Consider the following 16012-nt stretch of genomic DNA (forward strand, 5'->3'; position numbering starts at 1 on the left):
CTCCAACATTTGTTTTTACATTTACATCCAAGACCACAAATTTTAGCTCCAATAGTTCATCCTCTTTTATCCAATATGTACTCTGAGCCAGAATTTCTACAACATTTACATTTTTCTATTTTCCAGTTGCACATATTTTTTTTCTTTTTTTTCTGCCTTTAGGTTCTTTTACATTCGTCAGCATCCTAAGCCAAACAAAGTATTCAGAATGAGGCAGACCAAAGCCACTTCAACGCATATAACATACTGTAATATATTATACAAATAGCCTTATAATATCAAAATTATTACCAATAATGCAGTAATTAATAGGAGAAGTATAATTTGTTCATGATTCACACACAAGTATTTTAATTAGTGAGTATATAATAGTTATAATTACACAATATTATTTTACTCTGATACAGTCCTAAGTCTCAACATTTTAAATGTTTAAAAAAGTAAGCATTTTTGACTTACCATGTCATTTTCTGATGAATATTCATCAGAGGGACAATAATTGCTTCCACTGGACGAATAATCTTCTTCAGAACTGGCCATTTCTGTCTAGGTATCTTCATTTTTGGTTACGCATGGAAATAACCTCTTCTTTGGAAGCACCATTTTGCTGTGGCTTTGTGTTGTGTCACACACAAAAAAGACTACTTTCTCACTATGTGAGAACAACAAGTGTGGACTGCTTTGCCATCTAGTGAGTGAAACTTACAATATTTTCGCAATAGCTTCCTCTGTTGAATAGAAGTTGAACGAACACAAAAAACGTATTTTGAGAAAAATATGGCTTTGGACTATATCATTCTCACCCCTTCAGTTGTATATTCTGTGTTTTCTCAAAATTTAGCGAGACTTCATTTGCAGAGAACCACGTACTAATTTTCTAAAAGACATTATGTGCAAATTTCCTCAGCTGGTTCTTGTTTGTTGGGTGTGATTACTATACTTGTGTCAACAGCAAAAAGAACTGGCTTAGCATCTCCATGAATATAGATTGGCAAGTCATTAATATATATTAAGAACAATAAGGGACCCAAGACTGAACCCTGCGGGACACCATTCTTGATACCTTCCCAGATAGAGGACTCTCCTGGTTTTTGCAGACCATCTGTACTGTTAATTTTAAACCTTCTGCATTCTTCCAGTTAAATATGAATCAAACCATTTGTGTACTGTCCCACTCATACCACGATACTTAAGCTTATCTAGAAGGATTTCATGATACACACAATCAAAAGCTTTTGAGAGATCACAAAATATCCCATTGGGTGATGTTCAGTTATTCAATCCATTTAATATTTGATCAATGAAAGCATTTTATGTTGAAAAGCTTTTCTGAAAACCAAATTGACATTTTGTTAGTACTTCATTTTGACAAATATGTGATGTTACTCATGAACACATTACAATACATGTTGCAGCAATGGACTGGTTTGTAATATAGTAGGACATCTGTTTGAAGGGTGACAATTCGTTTGTGAGTTAGCGAAACCAACACTTTCAATACAGTGACAAGAAGCTTGATTAGCTTTACCTAGAATTCAGAAGGCTTATGGTAATCACAGCTCACATTAGTTTGCATTGTCATTAAGGCTACACAGCAAGCTGCCCCCCAAGAGCTGTCAGGGGCATTTTCTGTGGTGTTTCAGAAGATATTAATTTCATTTTTTGCAGTGTGTAGCTGGAGTCGGCCCAAACAAATACTGGTCATCAAGTCTTGTGCAATACTCAGTGCTGCTTTGCTTCCTGTTACAAACAAATTCATTTTTAAGAGTGGAATTTTAAGTTCTCATATGATAGAGCAGTCCCAAATTAGTCTAATGTAATACTCATTTCATCGATTTGTATTATCAGGGACAATAACATACAAAGAATAACTGGTAATCCTGTCGCAACAGCACTATCCTGGCCTGTGCCGTCTGCACCAGTCACCGCTGAAGTACTCATTATTCTTCGTGTTTTATTGTCCTTGATAATACATATTGAGAAAACAAATATTGCACTAGTCTAATTTGAGGCTGCTGTATCGAATGGGCACTTAAAATCCTGCTTTAAAAATTATTTTAGTTTGTAACAGTAAACATTCTGATGGTTTCCATTGACAGGGGCATTGTATGAAAGATGGTTATGAGCAGTATTTGTTTGGGCTGACGTCAGCTACATGTTACAAAAATGTAGATTGACTGTTGCTAGTAATGAGTATAGCTGGCGGGGGCACTGCAAATGTAGTCTGTGGACAGTAAGCTCGAAATGTGGGTCTCACAAGGAGCGTGCCAGAGATAAGTCCCTGCAGTCACACTATCCCTTGTATCCTTGATGGCTCATTTGGATAGAGCATCTGCCATGTAAGTAGGAGATTTCGCGTTCGAATCCTGGTCAGGACACACATTTTCAACTGTCCCCGTTGGTATTTATCAACACCTGTAAGCAGCAAATGGTCTGGATTTCATTGCAATTTCATTCTACAAGAGCTGCGAGATCACCAATGGTATCTGTTCTTTCGGACATGTCCGAAAGAACAGATACCATGTTCATATAGATAAGGTTTACCGGCCAATGATCTTCTTCAGTGCGGATGCACTCACTTTGCTCAAACTCTTACGGGAATTGGTAGGTTGAATGTCACAAATAATGAGTATAGTGGGCAGGTGCACTACAAATGTAGTGTGTGGACAGTAAGTTGGAAATATGGGTTTCACTGGGAGCATGCCAGACATAAGTCCCTGCAGTTGCACTATCTTCTGTGGCTTCGATGGCTCAGTCGGATAGAGCATCTGCCATGTAAGCAGGAGATTCCGGGTTCGAGTCCTGGTCAGGGCATACATTTTCAACTGTCCTCGTTGATATTTATCAACACCAGTTATCAGCTAATGGTCTGGATTTCATTGTAATTTCATTCTTTGAGAGCTGCAAGAACACCAATGGTGTCTGTTCTTTTGGACATGTCCGAAAGGGTAGGTACCAGCTTCATATATTCTAGAATAGTTTCTCACCTTAGCAACAATAATATCCTCAGCAACTCACAGTTTGGGTCTCAGAAGGTTTGCTCTAATGATAATGCCATTTACATGATCACTCACCAGATTTTACAAGCACTGAATAATAAAATAGTGCTGAGACATATATCTGATTGAGGAGAAATCAAGCGTGGTGTGTTGCCTAAGGCACTGTCTTAGATCCACAATTGTTCCTCATAATTATGTGTAATCGATCTTCCATCGGATTTACAACAAATAGAATTAGTTCATTTTGCAGTTGACACTAGTATTGTAACCAATCCAAGCATACATACAGAAACAAAAGAAATGACAAACAAAGTTCCTGAAAGTGTTACTGGCTAGTTTTCTGTGAATGGTCCCACCCTCAATTTAAAAAGACACAGCATATTCAGTTTGCACATCTAGGGGTGTTACATCAGTGATAAATGTAAACAAATGGCAAGTAAATAATAAATAGGATGAAAACTTAAAATTTTTGTGTGTCGATTCTGATGAGAATTTAAACTGGGAAAATGTCATTTTGGAACTTCTAAAACAACTTAGTTCAGCCACATTTGTACTTAGAATCGTAGCACATCTTGGGGAGAAACAAATCAGTAAGTTGACACATTTTGCATATACTTTCATTCAATAATATTGTATGGAATGATGTTCTCATCTTTAAGAAAGAGAGTCTTCATTGTGCAAAAACGTTCTGTAAGGATTGTAATTGGTGCTCACCCACAATCATCTTGTAGACAGCTGTTTAAGGAGTTGGGCATTCTGACTATTGCTTCACAGTATATTTATTCCCTCTTGAAGTTCGTTGTAAATTATTCATTGCATTTCAAAAGGAACAATGATGTACACAATTACAAAACTAGAAGTAAAAATGACAGTTGTTACTGTGTGTTAGCACAGAAAGTGGTTCACAAATGCTGCAACAAAAATTTTTGATCACTTACTCAGTGATATAAATTTCCTGACAGGTGGAAAAGCAAAATTTGAAAACATACTGAGAAAATTTCTCCTTTACAGTTCGTTCTATTCTGTTGAAGAATTTCAATTACTGTAACATGTAAAAGGTGGTGGGCGGTACTTACTAACTTGCAGAATCTGCGTAACCCTAGAACTGTTCAGAATGTAATCATATGTACAAAGTAATTTGCAGTGTGAATGTAAAATGACTCATTCTGCATAATTACGATACATTGATGAACAAGATCCATGGGACATGAAACTAATTAGCCATAGTTCCATTTGAAAAAGCGAAGTTGATGCTGACAGTGTTATGAAAAGGATAGATTGCTACTCACCATATAGTGCAGATGCTGAGTCGCAGATAGTAACAACAAAAAGACTGCTAAACAAATAAGCTTTCAGCCAAATGGCCTTCTTGTGAATTACACAGAAAACATATACACCTCCTGCACACGCAAAAGCAACTCGCACACACGTGACCACTGTCTCCGGCTGCCGAAGACCAACAGTGAGCTGCAGCACATAAGGGGAGAAGCCATCTGAGTGGTGTTGGTAAGGAGGAGGCTGGGACAGGGATTGGGAGAGATGGCAGGCTGCAGTTGGAGGACAGTAAAGTGCGGCTTGTGGGAACATACAGGGATGAGGTGGGGAAAGAGCCGGGCAGCTAGTTGCAGTCAGGAGGTTAGATGGAGAGCTGGAGGGGGGAGGGGGGGGGGGGCAGAAAGAGAGAAGTAAGAAGACTGTGGGTGTGTTGGTGGAAAAGAAGCTGCGTAGTGTTGGCATGTGAACAGGGAAGGGGATAGGTGGGTGATGGACATGACTGCTGAAGGTTGATCCTGGATCTTACACTGTTTTAAGTTAATACTGATATCTCTGTAATTAATGTAGTTATGTAAAGATATTATATTCCATTCAGTGAGAACATTCTCACAATTCACCTGGGTAAAAATAGAATTACAATAACTTGAATGGTTACCGAAATATTTGAGGTGAAAAGTTTAGTAGCACATTGTAGAACATGTAGCTTCACAGCAGATGTCAGTACATGTTCCCATGCTGTGGGACATTGTAGAACATGTAGCTTCACAGCAGATGTCAGTACATGTTCCCATGCTGATCCAGTGACATTGTGACTGTTGCAGTGGGCACAGTTACCATCAATATTGGACTGTGGATCAGCGAAAACATGTTGCCTGGCCCGGTGAATCATATTGCTTGTTACACCTGGTCAGTTGTCATGTCAGGATATGTCATTGTCGAGACAAACAGCTGCGCAAAGTGTGTCATGCACAACAGCCACACGTCGATAGGGAGTATTGTGCTATGAGGGACTTTCACCCGGTCCTGTGATAGTAATCGAAGGTGCCATGACGGCTATGGACTACGTGAACATTGTTGTAGACCACCAGCATCCCTACGTTCTTGATGTCTTTCCTGGTGGTGATAGCCTCTTCCAGCATAACTGTCGTTGTCACAAGGTCAAGCATAATAGTGAACTCGAGTTGATATCTTGGTCACCAAATCTACCTGATCTGTACTTTAAGGGACATGTCTGTGATGCTGTTAGGGAGCTGCTGTCTGCATTCTCACAAAACACTGACCCGTAATTGTGTGACCGATGTATAGACATCTGGTGCCCTATACCTCCAGAAACCTACCGAGGACTTATCGAATCTATGTCACATAGAATCACTGAAGTACTGCTTTGCAAATGTGCAGCAGCACATCTGTGGAGCAGCTGGTCATAACTTCTTGGCTCATCAGTGTATTTATAAGTGTAAAGGGTGTTATCTTTACAGATCTGCATACTCACAATTTCATATTAAAAGACATCTACCTAGAAATATATCAACACAAGCTTGGGCACTGCATCATCTGAAACCATCTCTCTCCTAATATTTAATGGTCAATATTAGGTTCCACCTTCTTGCCCATTTGTAGATATGCAGGGACTTCTCCGCCGAGAGAACTGCCTTAATTTTATCTGTCATGATGAGTAGTACAGACACAAATGTTTTTTCTAGTGTGTATAATGTCATGAAACTTTCTGCACATAGTATTGAATGATGTCCCATGTTTGGTGACTGTAATGGAAACAGACTGCACTTGGATTAAAATCCAAATACCTTGGAGCATATGATAGCAAATATTGGTGAATAAGTGTGTTGCTTTGCCTTTAGTCCTCCTTGGCTTAACCTGTGGTAACAGTTGGCACTAGAATCTACGAAAATGATTGAATGAACACTTAACCAAATGGCCAATTTTGTCTTTGAATGAACAGTTAACCAAATGACCACCTTTGTCTTCTGATTTCTCTCATTGTCGCAACCAAATGGCCATCTTTGTCTTCTGATTTCTCTCGTTCTTAGCAAACCAACTTATGTTTCACTCTTAAAATTGTAGTTGCCGCCAGTATACAAATGACATCATCACCAATCAGAGGCTAAACATTGGCCCAGTCACTCATTCACCATTTTTAAACTAGGATGTCTGCCAGCCCAGCTCTGTATTTTCACAGTTTTAATTTTTTGTAAATAGTCACTTCCTTTCTGTCACTTTTTCCTAGAAAGGGAGACACTGATGGCAACAAAGACAGATCCACACTATATTTGCCAATTATCTCCAGAGAAAGCGCATATTATTTTTCCACACTTTGTTCCTATCCCCCTCTTTATCTCACCTGCAGCAAATGCAGGTGTGTTTTGCTTCTAAACTTCAAAGTATGAATTCTTTTACATCTTATGTTGAATTATCACAATCTTTGAAACCTCAGTTTAGCTGTTACCTTCATATAAGATGCAAAAAATCCAGCTGTAAAATACAGTATATTTGAAGTTATATATAAAAACAAAGATGAGGTGACTTACCGAACAAAAGCGCTGGCAGGTCGATAGACACACAAACAAACACAAACACACACACAAAATTCAAGCTTTCGCAACAAACTGTTGCCTCATCAGGAAAGAGGGAAGGAGAGGGGAAGACGAAAGGAAGTGGGTTTTAAGGGAGAGGGTAAGGAGTCATTCCAATCCCGGGAGCGGAAAGACTTACCTTAGGGGGAAAAAAGGACAGGTATACACTCGCACACACGCACATATCCATCCACACATACAGACACAAGCAGACATATTTAAAGACAAAGAGTTTGGGCAGAGATGTCAGTCGAGGCAGAAGTGTGGAGGCAAAGAAGTTGTTGAAAGACAGGTGAGGTATGAGTGGCGGCAACTTGAAATTAGCGGAGATTGAGGCCTGGCGGATGACGAGAAGAGAGGATATACTGAAGGGCAAGTTCCCATCTCCGGAGTTCGGATAGGTTGGTGTTGGTGGGAAGTATCCAGATAACCCGGACGGTGTAACACTGTGCCAAGATGTGCTGGCTGTGCACCAAGGCATGTTTAGCCACAGGGTGATCCTCATTACCAACAAACACTGTCTGCCTGTGTCCATTCATGCGAATGGACAGTTTGTTGCTGGTCATTCCCACATAGAATGCATCACAGTGTAGGCAGGTCAGTTGGTAAATCACGTGGGTGCTTTCACACGTGGCTCTGCCTCTGATCGTGTACACCTTCCGGGTTACAGGACTGGAGTAGGTGGTGGTGGGAGGGTGCATGGGACAGGTTTTGCATCGGGGGCGGTTACAAGGATAGGAGCCAGAGGGTAGGGAAGGTGGTTTGGGGATTTCATAGGGATGAACTAACAGGTTACGAAGGTTAGGTGGACGGCGGAAAGACACTCTTGGCGGAGTGGGGAGGATTTCATGAAGGATGGATCTCATTTCAGGGCAGGATTTGAGGAAGTCGTATCCCTGCTGGAGAGCCACATTCAGAGTCTGGTCCAGTCCCGGAAAGTATCCTGTCACAAGTGGGGCACTTTTGTGGTTCTTCTGTGGGGGATTCTGGGTTTGAGGGGACGAGGAAGTGGCTCTGGTTATTTGCTTCTGTACCAGGTCGGGAGGGTAGTTGCGGGATGCGAAAGCTGTTTTCAGGTTGTTGGTGTAATGATTCAGGGATTCCGGACTGGAGCAGATTCGTTTGCCACGAAGACCTAGGCTGTAGGGAAGGGACCGTTTGATGTGGAATGGGTGGCAGCTGTCATAATGGAGGTACTGTTGCTTGTTGGTGGGTTTGATGTGGACGGACGTGTGAAGTTGGCCATTGGACAGGTGGAGGTCAACGTCAAGGAAAGTGGCATGGGATTTGGAGTAGGACCAGGTGAAACTGATGGAACCAAAGGAGTTAAGGTTGGAGAGGAAGTTCTGGAGTTCTTCTTCACTGTGAGTCCAGATCATGAAGATGTCATCAATAAATCTGTACCAAACTTTGGGTTGGCAGACTTGGGTAACCAAGAAGGCTTCCTCTAAGCGACCCATGAATAGGTTGGCGTACGAGGGGGCCATCCTGGTGCCCATGGCTGTTCCCTTTAATTGTTGGTATGTCTGGCCCTCAAAAGTGAAGAAGTTGTGGGTCAGGATGAAGCTGGCTAAGGTGATGAGGAAAGAGGTTTTAGGTAGGGTGGCAGGTGATCGGCGTGAAAGGAAATGCTCCATCGCAGCGAGGCCCTGGACGTGCGCAATATTTGTGTATAAGGACGTGGCATCAATGGTTACAAGGATGGTTTCCGGGGGTAACAGATTGGGTAAGGATTCCAGGCGTTCAAGGAAGTGGTTGGTGTCCTTGATGAAGGATGGGAGACTGCATGTAATGGGTTGAAGGTGTTGATCTACGTAGGCAGAGATGCGTTCTGTGGGGGCTTGGTAACCAGCTACAATGGGGCGGCCGGGATGATTGGGTTTGTGGATTTTAGGAAGAAGGTAGAAGGTAGGGGTGCGGGGTGTCGGTGGGGTCAGGAGGTTGATGGAGTCAGGTGAAAGGTTTTGCAGGGGGCCTAAGGTTCTGAGGATTCCTTGAAGCTCCGCCTGGACATCGGGAATGGGGTTACCTTGGCAAACTTTGTATGTGGTGTTGTCTGAAAGCTGACGCAGTCCCTCAGCCACATACTCCCGACGATCAAGTACCACGGTCGTGGAACCCTTGTCCGCCGGAAGAATGACGATGGATCGGTCAGCCTTCAGATCACGGATAGCCTGGGCTTCAGCAGTGGTGATGTTCGGTGTAGGATTAAGGTTTTTTAAGAAGGATTGAGATGCAAGGCTGGAAGTCAGAAATTCCTGGATGGTTTGGAGAGGGTGATTTTGAGGAAGAGGAGGTGGGTCCCGCTGTGACGGAGGACGGAACTGTTCCAGGCAGGGTTCAATTTGGATGGTGTCTTGAGGAGTCGGATCATTAGGAGTAGGATTAGGATCATTTTTCTTCGTGGCAAAGTGATACTTCCAGCAGAGAGTACGGGTGTAGGACAGTAAATCTTTGACGAGGGCTGTTTGGTTGAATCTGGGAGTGGGGCTGAAGGTGAGGCCTTTGGATAGGACAGAGGTTTCGGATTGGGAGAGAGGTTTGGAGGAAAGGTTAACTACTGAATTAGGGTGTTGTGGTTCCAGATTGTGTTGATCGGAATTTTGAGGTTTTGGAGGGAGTGGAGCTGGAAGTGGGAGATTGAGTAGATGGGAGAGACTTGGTTTGTGTGCAATGAGAGGAGGTTGAGGTTTGCTGGAAAGGTTGTGAAGGGTGAGTGAGTTGCCTTTCCGGAGGTGGGAAACCAGGAGATTGGATAGTTTTTTGAGGTGGAGGGTGGCATGCTGTTCTAATTTACGGTTGGCCTGTAGGAGGATGCTCTGAACAGCCGGTGTGGATGTGGGGGAGGAAAGATTAAGGACTTTTATTAAGGATAGGAGTTGACGGGTGTGTTCATTGGCTGAGTTGATGTATAGGTAAAGGATTAGGTGGGTGAGGGCAATGGATTGTTCAGTTTGGAACTGGTATAGGGACTGATGGAAGGAAGGGTTGCAGCCAGAGATGGGAACTTTGAGTGTGAGGCCTTTGGGGGTAATGCCAAATGTCAGACAAGCCTGAGAAAATAAAATATGCGAGCGTAATCTGTTTTTTTTGCGGAGGGAATGTAAATAAAACTTAATGGGGTCATTGTGGGGGTGTTGTGAGGGTGACATGGTGTTAGAAGGTGGAAAGTGTAACCTGAGGTGAAATGAAAATGAAAATAAAAATATATGGGGAGAGATAAAGGTGAACCGGAAAGAAACTGGAGATCTGGAATGAAAAAAGGCGAAAAGGTGTTGGTTACAGCTGGGCTTTTTTTTTTGCGGAGGGAATGTAAATAAAACTTAATGGGGTCATTGTGGGGGTGTTGTGAGGGTGACATGGTGTTAGAAGGTGGAAAGTGTAACCTGAGGTGAAATGAAAATGAAAATAAAAATATATGGGGAGAGATAAAGGTGAACCGGAAAGAAACTGGAGATCTGGAATGAAAAAAGGCGAAAAGGTGTTGGTTACAGCTGGGCATTTTTGCGGAGGGAATGTAAATAAAACTTAATGGGGTCATTGTGGGGGTGTTGTGAGGGTGACATGGTGTTAGAAGGTGGAAAGTGTAACCTGAGGTGAAATGAAAATGAAAATAAAAATATATGGGGAGAGATAAAGGTGAACCGGAAAGAAGTTGAAGTTGTATGTATTAATCATCTTTCCAGTGACTAGTTTCTTTCTTGTCATTTAACGTCTGGTGCAGTGTAAGTTGTCCATATATCATCGTGGCAATTAATTTTCTGTTCTGTAGCGGGTCTTGGAGAATTTCGGATCCGTGACCTAAATGATGAAATAAACAAACTACTTCGTGAGAAAGGCCATTGGGAAGCACAGATACGTGAGCTTGGTGGTCCAGACTATGCTAAAGTTGGACCTCGGATGCTGGACCATGAAGGGAAAGAAGTTCCAGGAAATCGTGGTTACAAATACTTTGGAGCTGCAAAGGACCTCCCTGGTAAGTTATATTTTGCATTAGTCTCTTGTGAAATGTGTCATAATGATGTGGAATGAATGAATTTACAGGTTATTTAATAGTTAATTGAAACATAGTAGCATGCTGACCATGTACAGAGAAATTCATACTTCAGAAACAAATGTTAAATCTCGCAATAAAGTTAGTTTTTAATTTTTAAAAATTGTTTATTTGTTCAGTTATTTCAGCTATGTATGCTCCAAGTTTATCAGTAAAGATTATTCCATAGAATGAAAGGATTTGCCTATCAGGAACTTAAGCATTAAACTTGCTACCAAATTTAGTTTTGCAGTATGTCAGGCATTTTACATTATCAAAGATTTTGGTTGCAACTTTATTCAGCACCATTCAAGTTAATGCCAGTTTTAATTATAAGTAATGGAGATATTGGTTTCTTTCTAGTGTTGTTATTATGGGCATTGCTATTCCTTCAGAACTGTGGTATCTTAGTTGTACTTTTAAAAAGTGCAAATCACAGCTAATAAAGATTTTACATTGTATGCTACTACCCTCAACAGAACATTTTGTAATACAAACCTTTTATTAACTCTAAGGTTACTAGTTATTTGTCATATTAGAAAACTTAAAATTAAAAATTAATGCAAACAGTGGGAGAGAGAAAATTGTTTTGAAAAGAACTGACCTCTAAGCCCTGGCCCCCACCTACAGTTCAGAGGCAAGATGAGTATAAAAAAAAGTTATTGATAACATCGCATCAACATGAAGATAATTGCAGGCAGAACATGAGCTTCGATGGAACACAGTTGTGAAATATGGTCTTGTTGGGGGAATCATCTAGGTATTTATTGTAAATGATGAAAACACAAAAACCATTATTGACAAGGGAAGGTCCACAGGGGTTGTAGTAACTTTCTCAAACCACATATATGGTGTGTACCGCTACCACCTCGGTCAAGACACCGGACTCAGCAAGAGTGTGAATAGAGCACTTATCTGGCATAGCGGGCACGAGAAAGGCTCATGATGATATGGAGGACAGGCATTTATACTTTTGTAAAATAGTTCTCTAAGCTCTGATTATTTGACAGCGCATGACTCACCGCCTTGTTAATATAGGATTGTGTGAGGTGCTTTTAGAATTTGTTAAAACTGATGTCTACGTGGAGTGTTCATACTGACAAAAAAAAGTAAACATAACCTCAGGGATTGTATTTTGTGTTATCATGTTAAAATATTGCTGCAGGATATCTTTACTGTAGTGAAATTGAATTAAAAGAAATCTTTTAATGAAAGAAAGTATTTCCCTTTTTTTAAACATAATAATCTTCGTCTTGCCGAGAAGCAGCCAATATCTGAACTTAACTGAATGTTCTTAGTTTTTACCTTAATATGGCATAAATTAATATATACACATTCCTTTCCTTAATAATTATGGAGCGAGTCTTTTACAGCATCCATTGACGACGGAACGCTATGAAACTATTCCTATGCAAGATGTCTGCCAAGAATGGTCGATTGTTTGACCGTTCTTGTTGTTTATATTGTGTGCTGAAAACCTTACAAATAACATTTTTACTTCTGCATGAAGGTCACTAAGCACATGAAAGAAAAATGCACAATCAGCATAAAATACTATATATTATTTAAAATTTACAACTTACAATGCGAAATGGCCGCTGTAGTGTGTGTTAGCTTCAGTACTAGAACAGAGAGTTAGTAGTAAAGCTGGTCTTTTTAGTTTATTTTGCGAGTGAGTAAAAGAATAATTAATTACCACAAAGATCCTATACAGTTTTCTTATAGAGTCTGTTTGTACCATTATTATTTCATTTCATTATAAATTGCTGTTAGCCAATTGCGCGCGCACTTTCAGAGGGGGGATTTTTTTTTTTTTTTTTTTTTTTTACACGATTTAGTATTTTGTACCGTGTATCGTTACAAGTGGTGTAGGCTAACGTCCAGGAGATAACACCCAACACCCATATGCCCTCGTGGTCTTTGTTTGCCAGTGACTGGCAAAAAAGAATTTCTCATTTTAACAAGGACCTTATAGGAGGATTTTGAATTTGTACTGTAGTGTAGTGGCACCCATTCATTCACATGGGCCCTTACTTGCCAGTGATTGGCAAAAATAAAATAAAAAATTTCTACCACTGGGACCTTAAAACACAGGATTTTGAAATGGTACTGTATATATGGACACCCGCAGTGTCCATGCCAACCTAGTTGTGGGCCATCTAGAGGAATCTTTCCTAAAAAGAATTCTAAACCCCTCACCTGGTTCAGATTAATTGATGACATTTTCGTGATCTGCATCGAGGGTGAGAACACCGCATTCACATTCCTCCAGGACCTCAACACCTTCTCCCCCATCCACTTCACCTGGTCATACTCAACTCAATAAGCCACCTTCCTAGATGTTGACCTCTATCTCAAAGATGGCTACATCAATACCTCTGTCCTTATCAAACCTACCAACCACCAGCAATACCTCCGCTACAGCAGCTGCCACCTATTACATGACAAAAGTCTTTCCCATACTGCCTAACCACCTGTGCCGTCACATCTACAGTGACGAGCGGTCCATCTCAAAGTATACTAAAAGTCTCACTGAGACCTTTACAGACTATAATTACCCCTCCCAACCTTGCACAAAAACAAATCTCCCTGTGCTTTATCTTTACTGTCACCCATCACCTCCCAAAGTCCCACTGTTGGGCCACAGAGGAGCACTCCCCTTGTAACTCAGTACCACCCAGGACTGGAGCAACTGAATTACAATCTCTCCCAGGGTTTCAGCTACCTCTCATCATGCCCTGAAATGAGAAATGTCCTGGCCACTACCCTTCCTGCTCTTTCCACAGTGTATTCCTTTGTCCACCAAACCTACACAATATCCTCCTTCATCCCTGCACAACACGTGCTCCCACTCTCTTGTCTCATTGCTCATATCCCTGTAATAGACCTAGATGCAAGACATGTCCCACACATCCTTCCACCACCATCACCTACTCCAGTCCAATAACAAACATCACCTATCACATCAAAGGCAGGGCTACCTGTAAAACCAGTCATGTGATCTACAAGCTAAGATGCAACCACCGTGCTGCATTGAACATGGGCATGACAACCAACAAGCTGCCTGTCCACATGAATGACCACCGACAAACTGTGGCCAAGAAACAACTGGACCACTCTTGCTGAACACACCACCCAACACGAGGTTCTTCATTTCAGTGACTGCTTCACAGCACGTGCCATAGGCCGGTATTACACTATCAAATTTCTTTGTCAAAGATTTGGTCAAAGATGTGATCAAATATTTCATCAAATATATTTGACAAAGATCTTTGATGTAGCACTAGAAGGGGTATTACACTGTCATCAAATTTTTCGTCGAAGTTCAAGATGGCTGACAACAACTTGTTATTAACCGCAGCAGTTGCACGTACCGCAATTGCATTGTGTGCACATGCGGAAAAGAAATGGGGGAAGAAAAGGAACCATACATACGAGGTTGACAGTCTTAAATTCCTGGGATTACAACTTGATAATAAATTCAGTTGGGAGGAGCACACCACAGAACTGAAGAAACGCCTTAACAAATCTGTATTTGCAATTCGAATGTTAGCAGACATAGGCAACATAAAAATGAAAAAGCTTGCATACTTTGCCTACTTTCATTCCATAATGTCATATGGGATAATATTTTGGGGTTAATCTTCAAGTCAAACAAAAGTTTTCAGAGTCCAAAAGCGTGTAATACGTATATCTCCTTTTCCAACAAACAACTCAGTTCATACATACAATACCAGGAACAAAAATGATCTGCACAAGGTCTTAAAAGCACTTACTTTAGTTCAAAAAGGGGTCCACTACTCAGGAACACTAATCTTCAATAATTTGCCAGCAAACATAAAAAATTTAGTTACAAATAAAGATCAGTTTAAAAGGAGCCGGAAAGACTTACTAATGGCCAACTCCTTCTACTCCATTGGCGAAATTTTTAATAGAAACAAATGATGTATTGTATTTATTCATACTATTAGTATTGTTATTTCAGCTTTAAAAAAAATGACATGTTCCACATCCACAAGGATCTCCTCAGCACGGATCTATGGAACAAAAAACTAATCTAATCTGGGTGAAGCCGTGGGTTTTACGATGACACGATAAAAACATTCAACAAAGCTTGTTACGTGAGCTTACAGTGGAAGACGTCAAGTCGTACATCAATTACTTAAGAATGGATGAGCATACATTTCTGTATGTGCTCAGTGAAGTGTATCCTCATATCACAAAGCACAATATTCACTTAATAACTGCTACATCTTCAGAAGACAGGCTCACTGTAACACTCCGATTCCTTCCTACAGGAGAGGGTTATGTCAGGTCAGGTCAGGTCTCCAATCTTCTTAATCTATTTTTGTATTCAGGGTGCATCACGTTGTAAAGTGCCTCATCAGCTTCATACATCTCTATTAATTTTGTAGTTGTCGGTACACACCAATTGTATTTACCGGCAATTGTTATAAAAACACTACAGATGACAGAACGCTGCAGCGATGCTAGTGCTCCATGTGGTAACATGTCACATTGCAGTGAACAGAAGACAAGCGATTTCTTTGATCAAATCTACAGCCAGGCCCTAGATTTGATCAAATATTGGACGACATTTGACAAAGTCCGTATTACACCATCAAATATCTTTGACAAAGATATTGGACAAAGAAATTTGATAGTGTAATACCGGCCATATGGATTCTTCCCACCAACACCAGCTTTTCTGAATTGTGCAGGTGGGAACTCTCCCTGCAATGTATCCTACGTTCCTGTAACCCTCCTGGCCTCAACTTTCGTTAGTCTTTGTCCTCATCCATTTTGTCCCTTCCCTGTTCCCATTTCAGCACTATATAGCCGTCATTCCACCAACACTCACATTCTTTTCACTCCTTTTCCGCTACCTCTCCCCCCCCCCCCCCCCCCCCCCCTGCGCCCCCTCCATCTAATCACCACCTAACTGCACCTAGTTGCCATACCCTTTCTCCACCTCATCCCTGCATGCTCCCCAGCAGCAATTTACCAGCCCCCACCCCTACTCTGCAAACCCCCCTCCCCACCCAGCGTCCCTTACCCCCACACAGTTGCCTCTCCCATCATGTGCTGCTGCTCGTAGCCTGGTGTTAGCTGCC

General features: G+C 41.3%; 1 protein-coding gene across 1 annotated transcript in view; it reads left to right on the forward strand.

The window, feature by feature from the left end:
* LOC124545024 (pre-mRNA-splicing factor ISY1 homolog) overlaps nucleotides 1-16012 on the forward strand; it is a 73207-nt gene that overhangs the window by 8370 nt on the left and 48825 nt on the right. The window contains exon 4 of the mRNA XM_047123806.1: nucleotides 10638-10841. Within this exon, the coding sequence (XP_046979762.1) occupies nucleotides 10638-10841 (204 nt within the window). The remainder of the gene's footprint in view (nucleotides 1-10637; nucleotides 10842-16012) is intronic.

The sequence above is a fragment of the Schistocerca americana genome, chromosome 8 (assembly GCF_021461395.2).
Source record: "Schistocerca americana isolate TAMUIC-IGC-003095 chromosome 8, iqSchAmer2.1, whole genome shotgun sequence".
Lineage (NCBI taxonomy): Eukaryota > Metazoa > Arthropoda > Insecta > Orthoptera > Acrididae > Schistocerca > Schistocerca americana.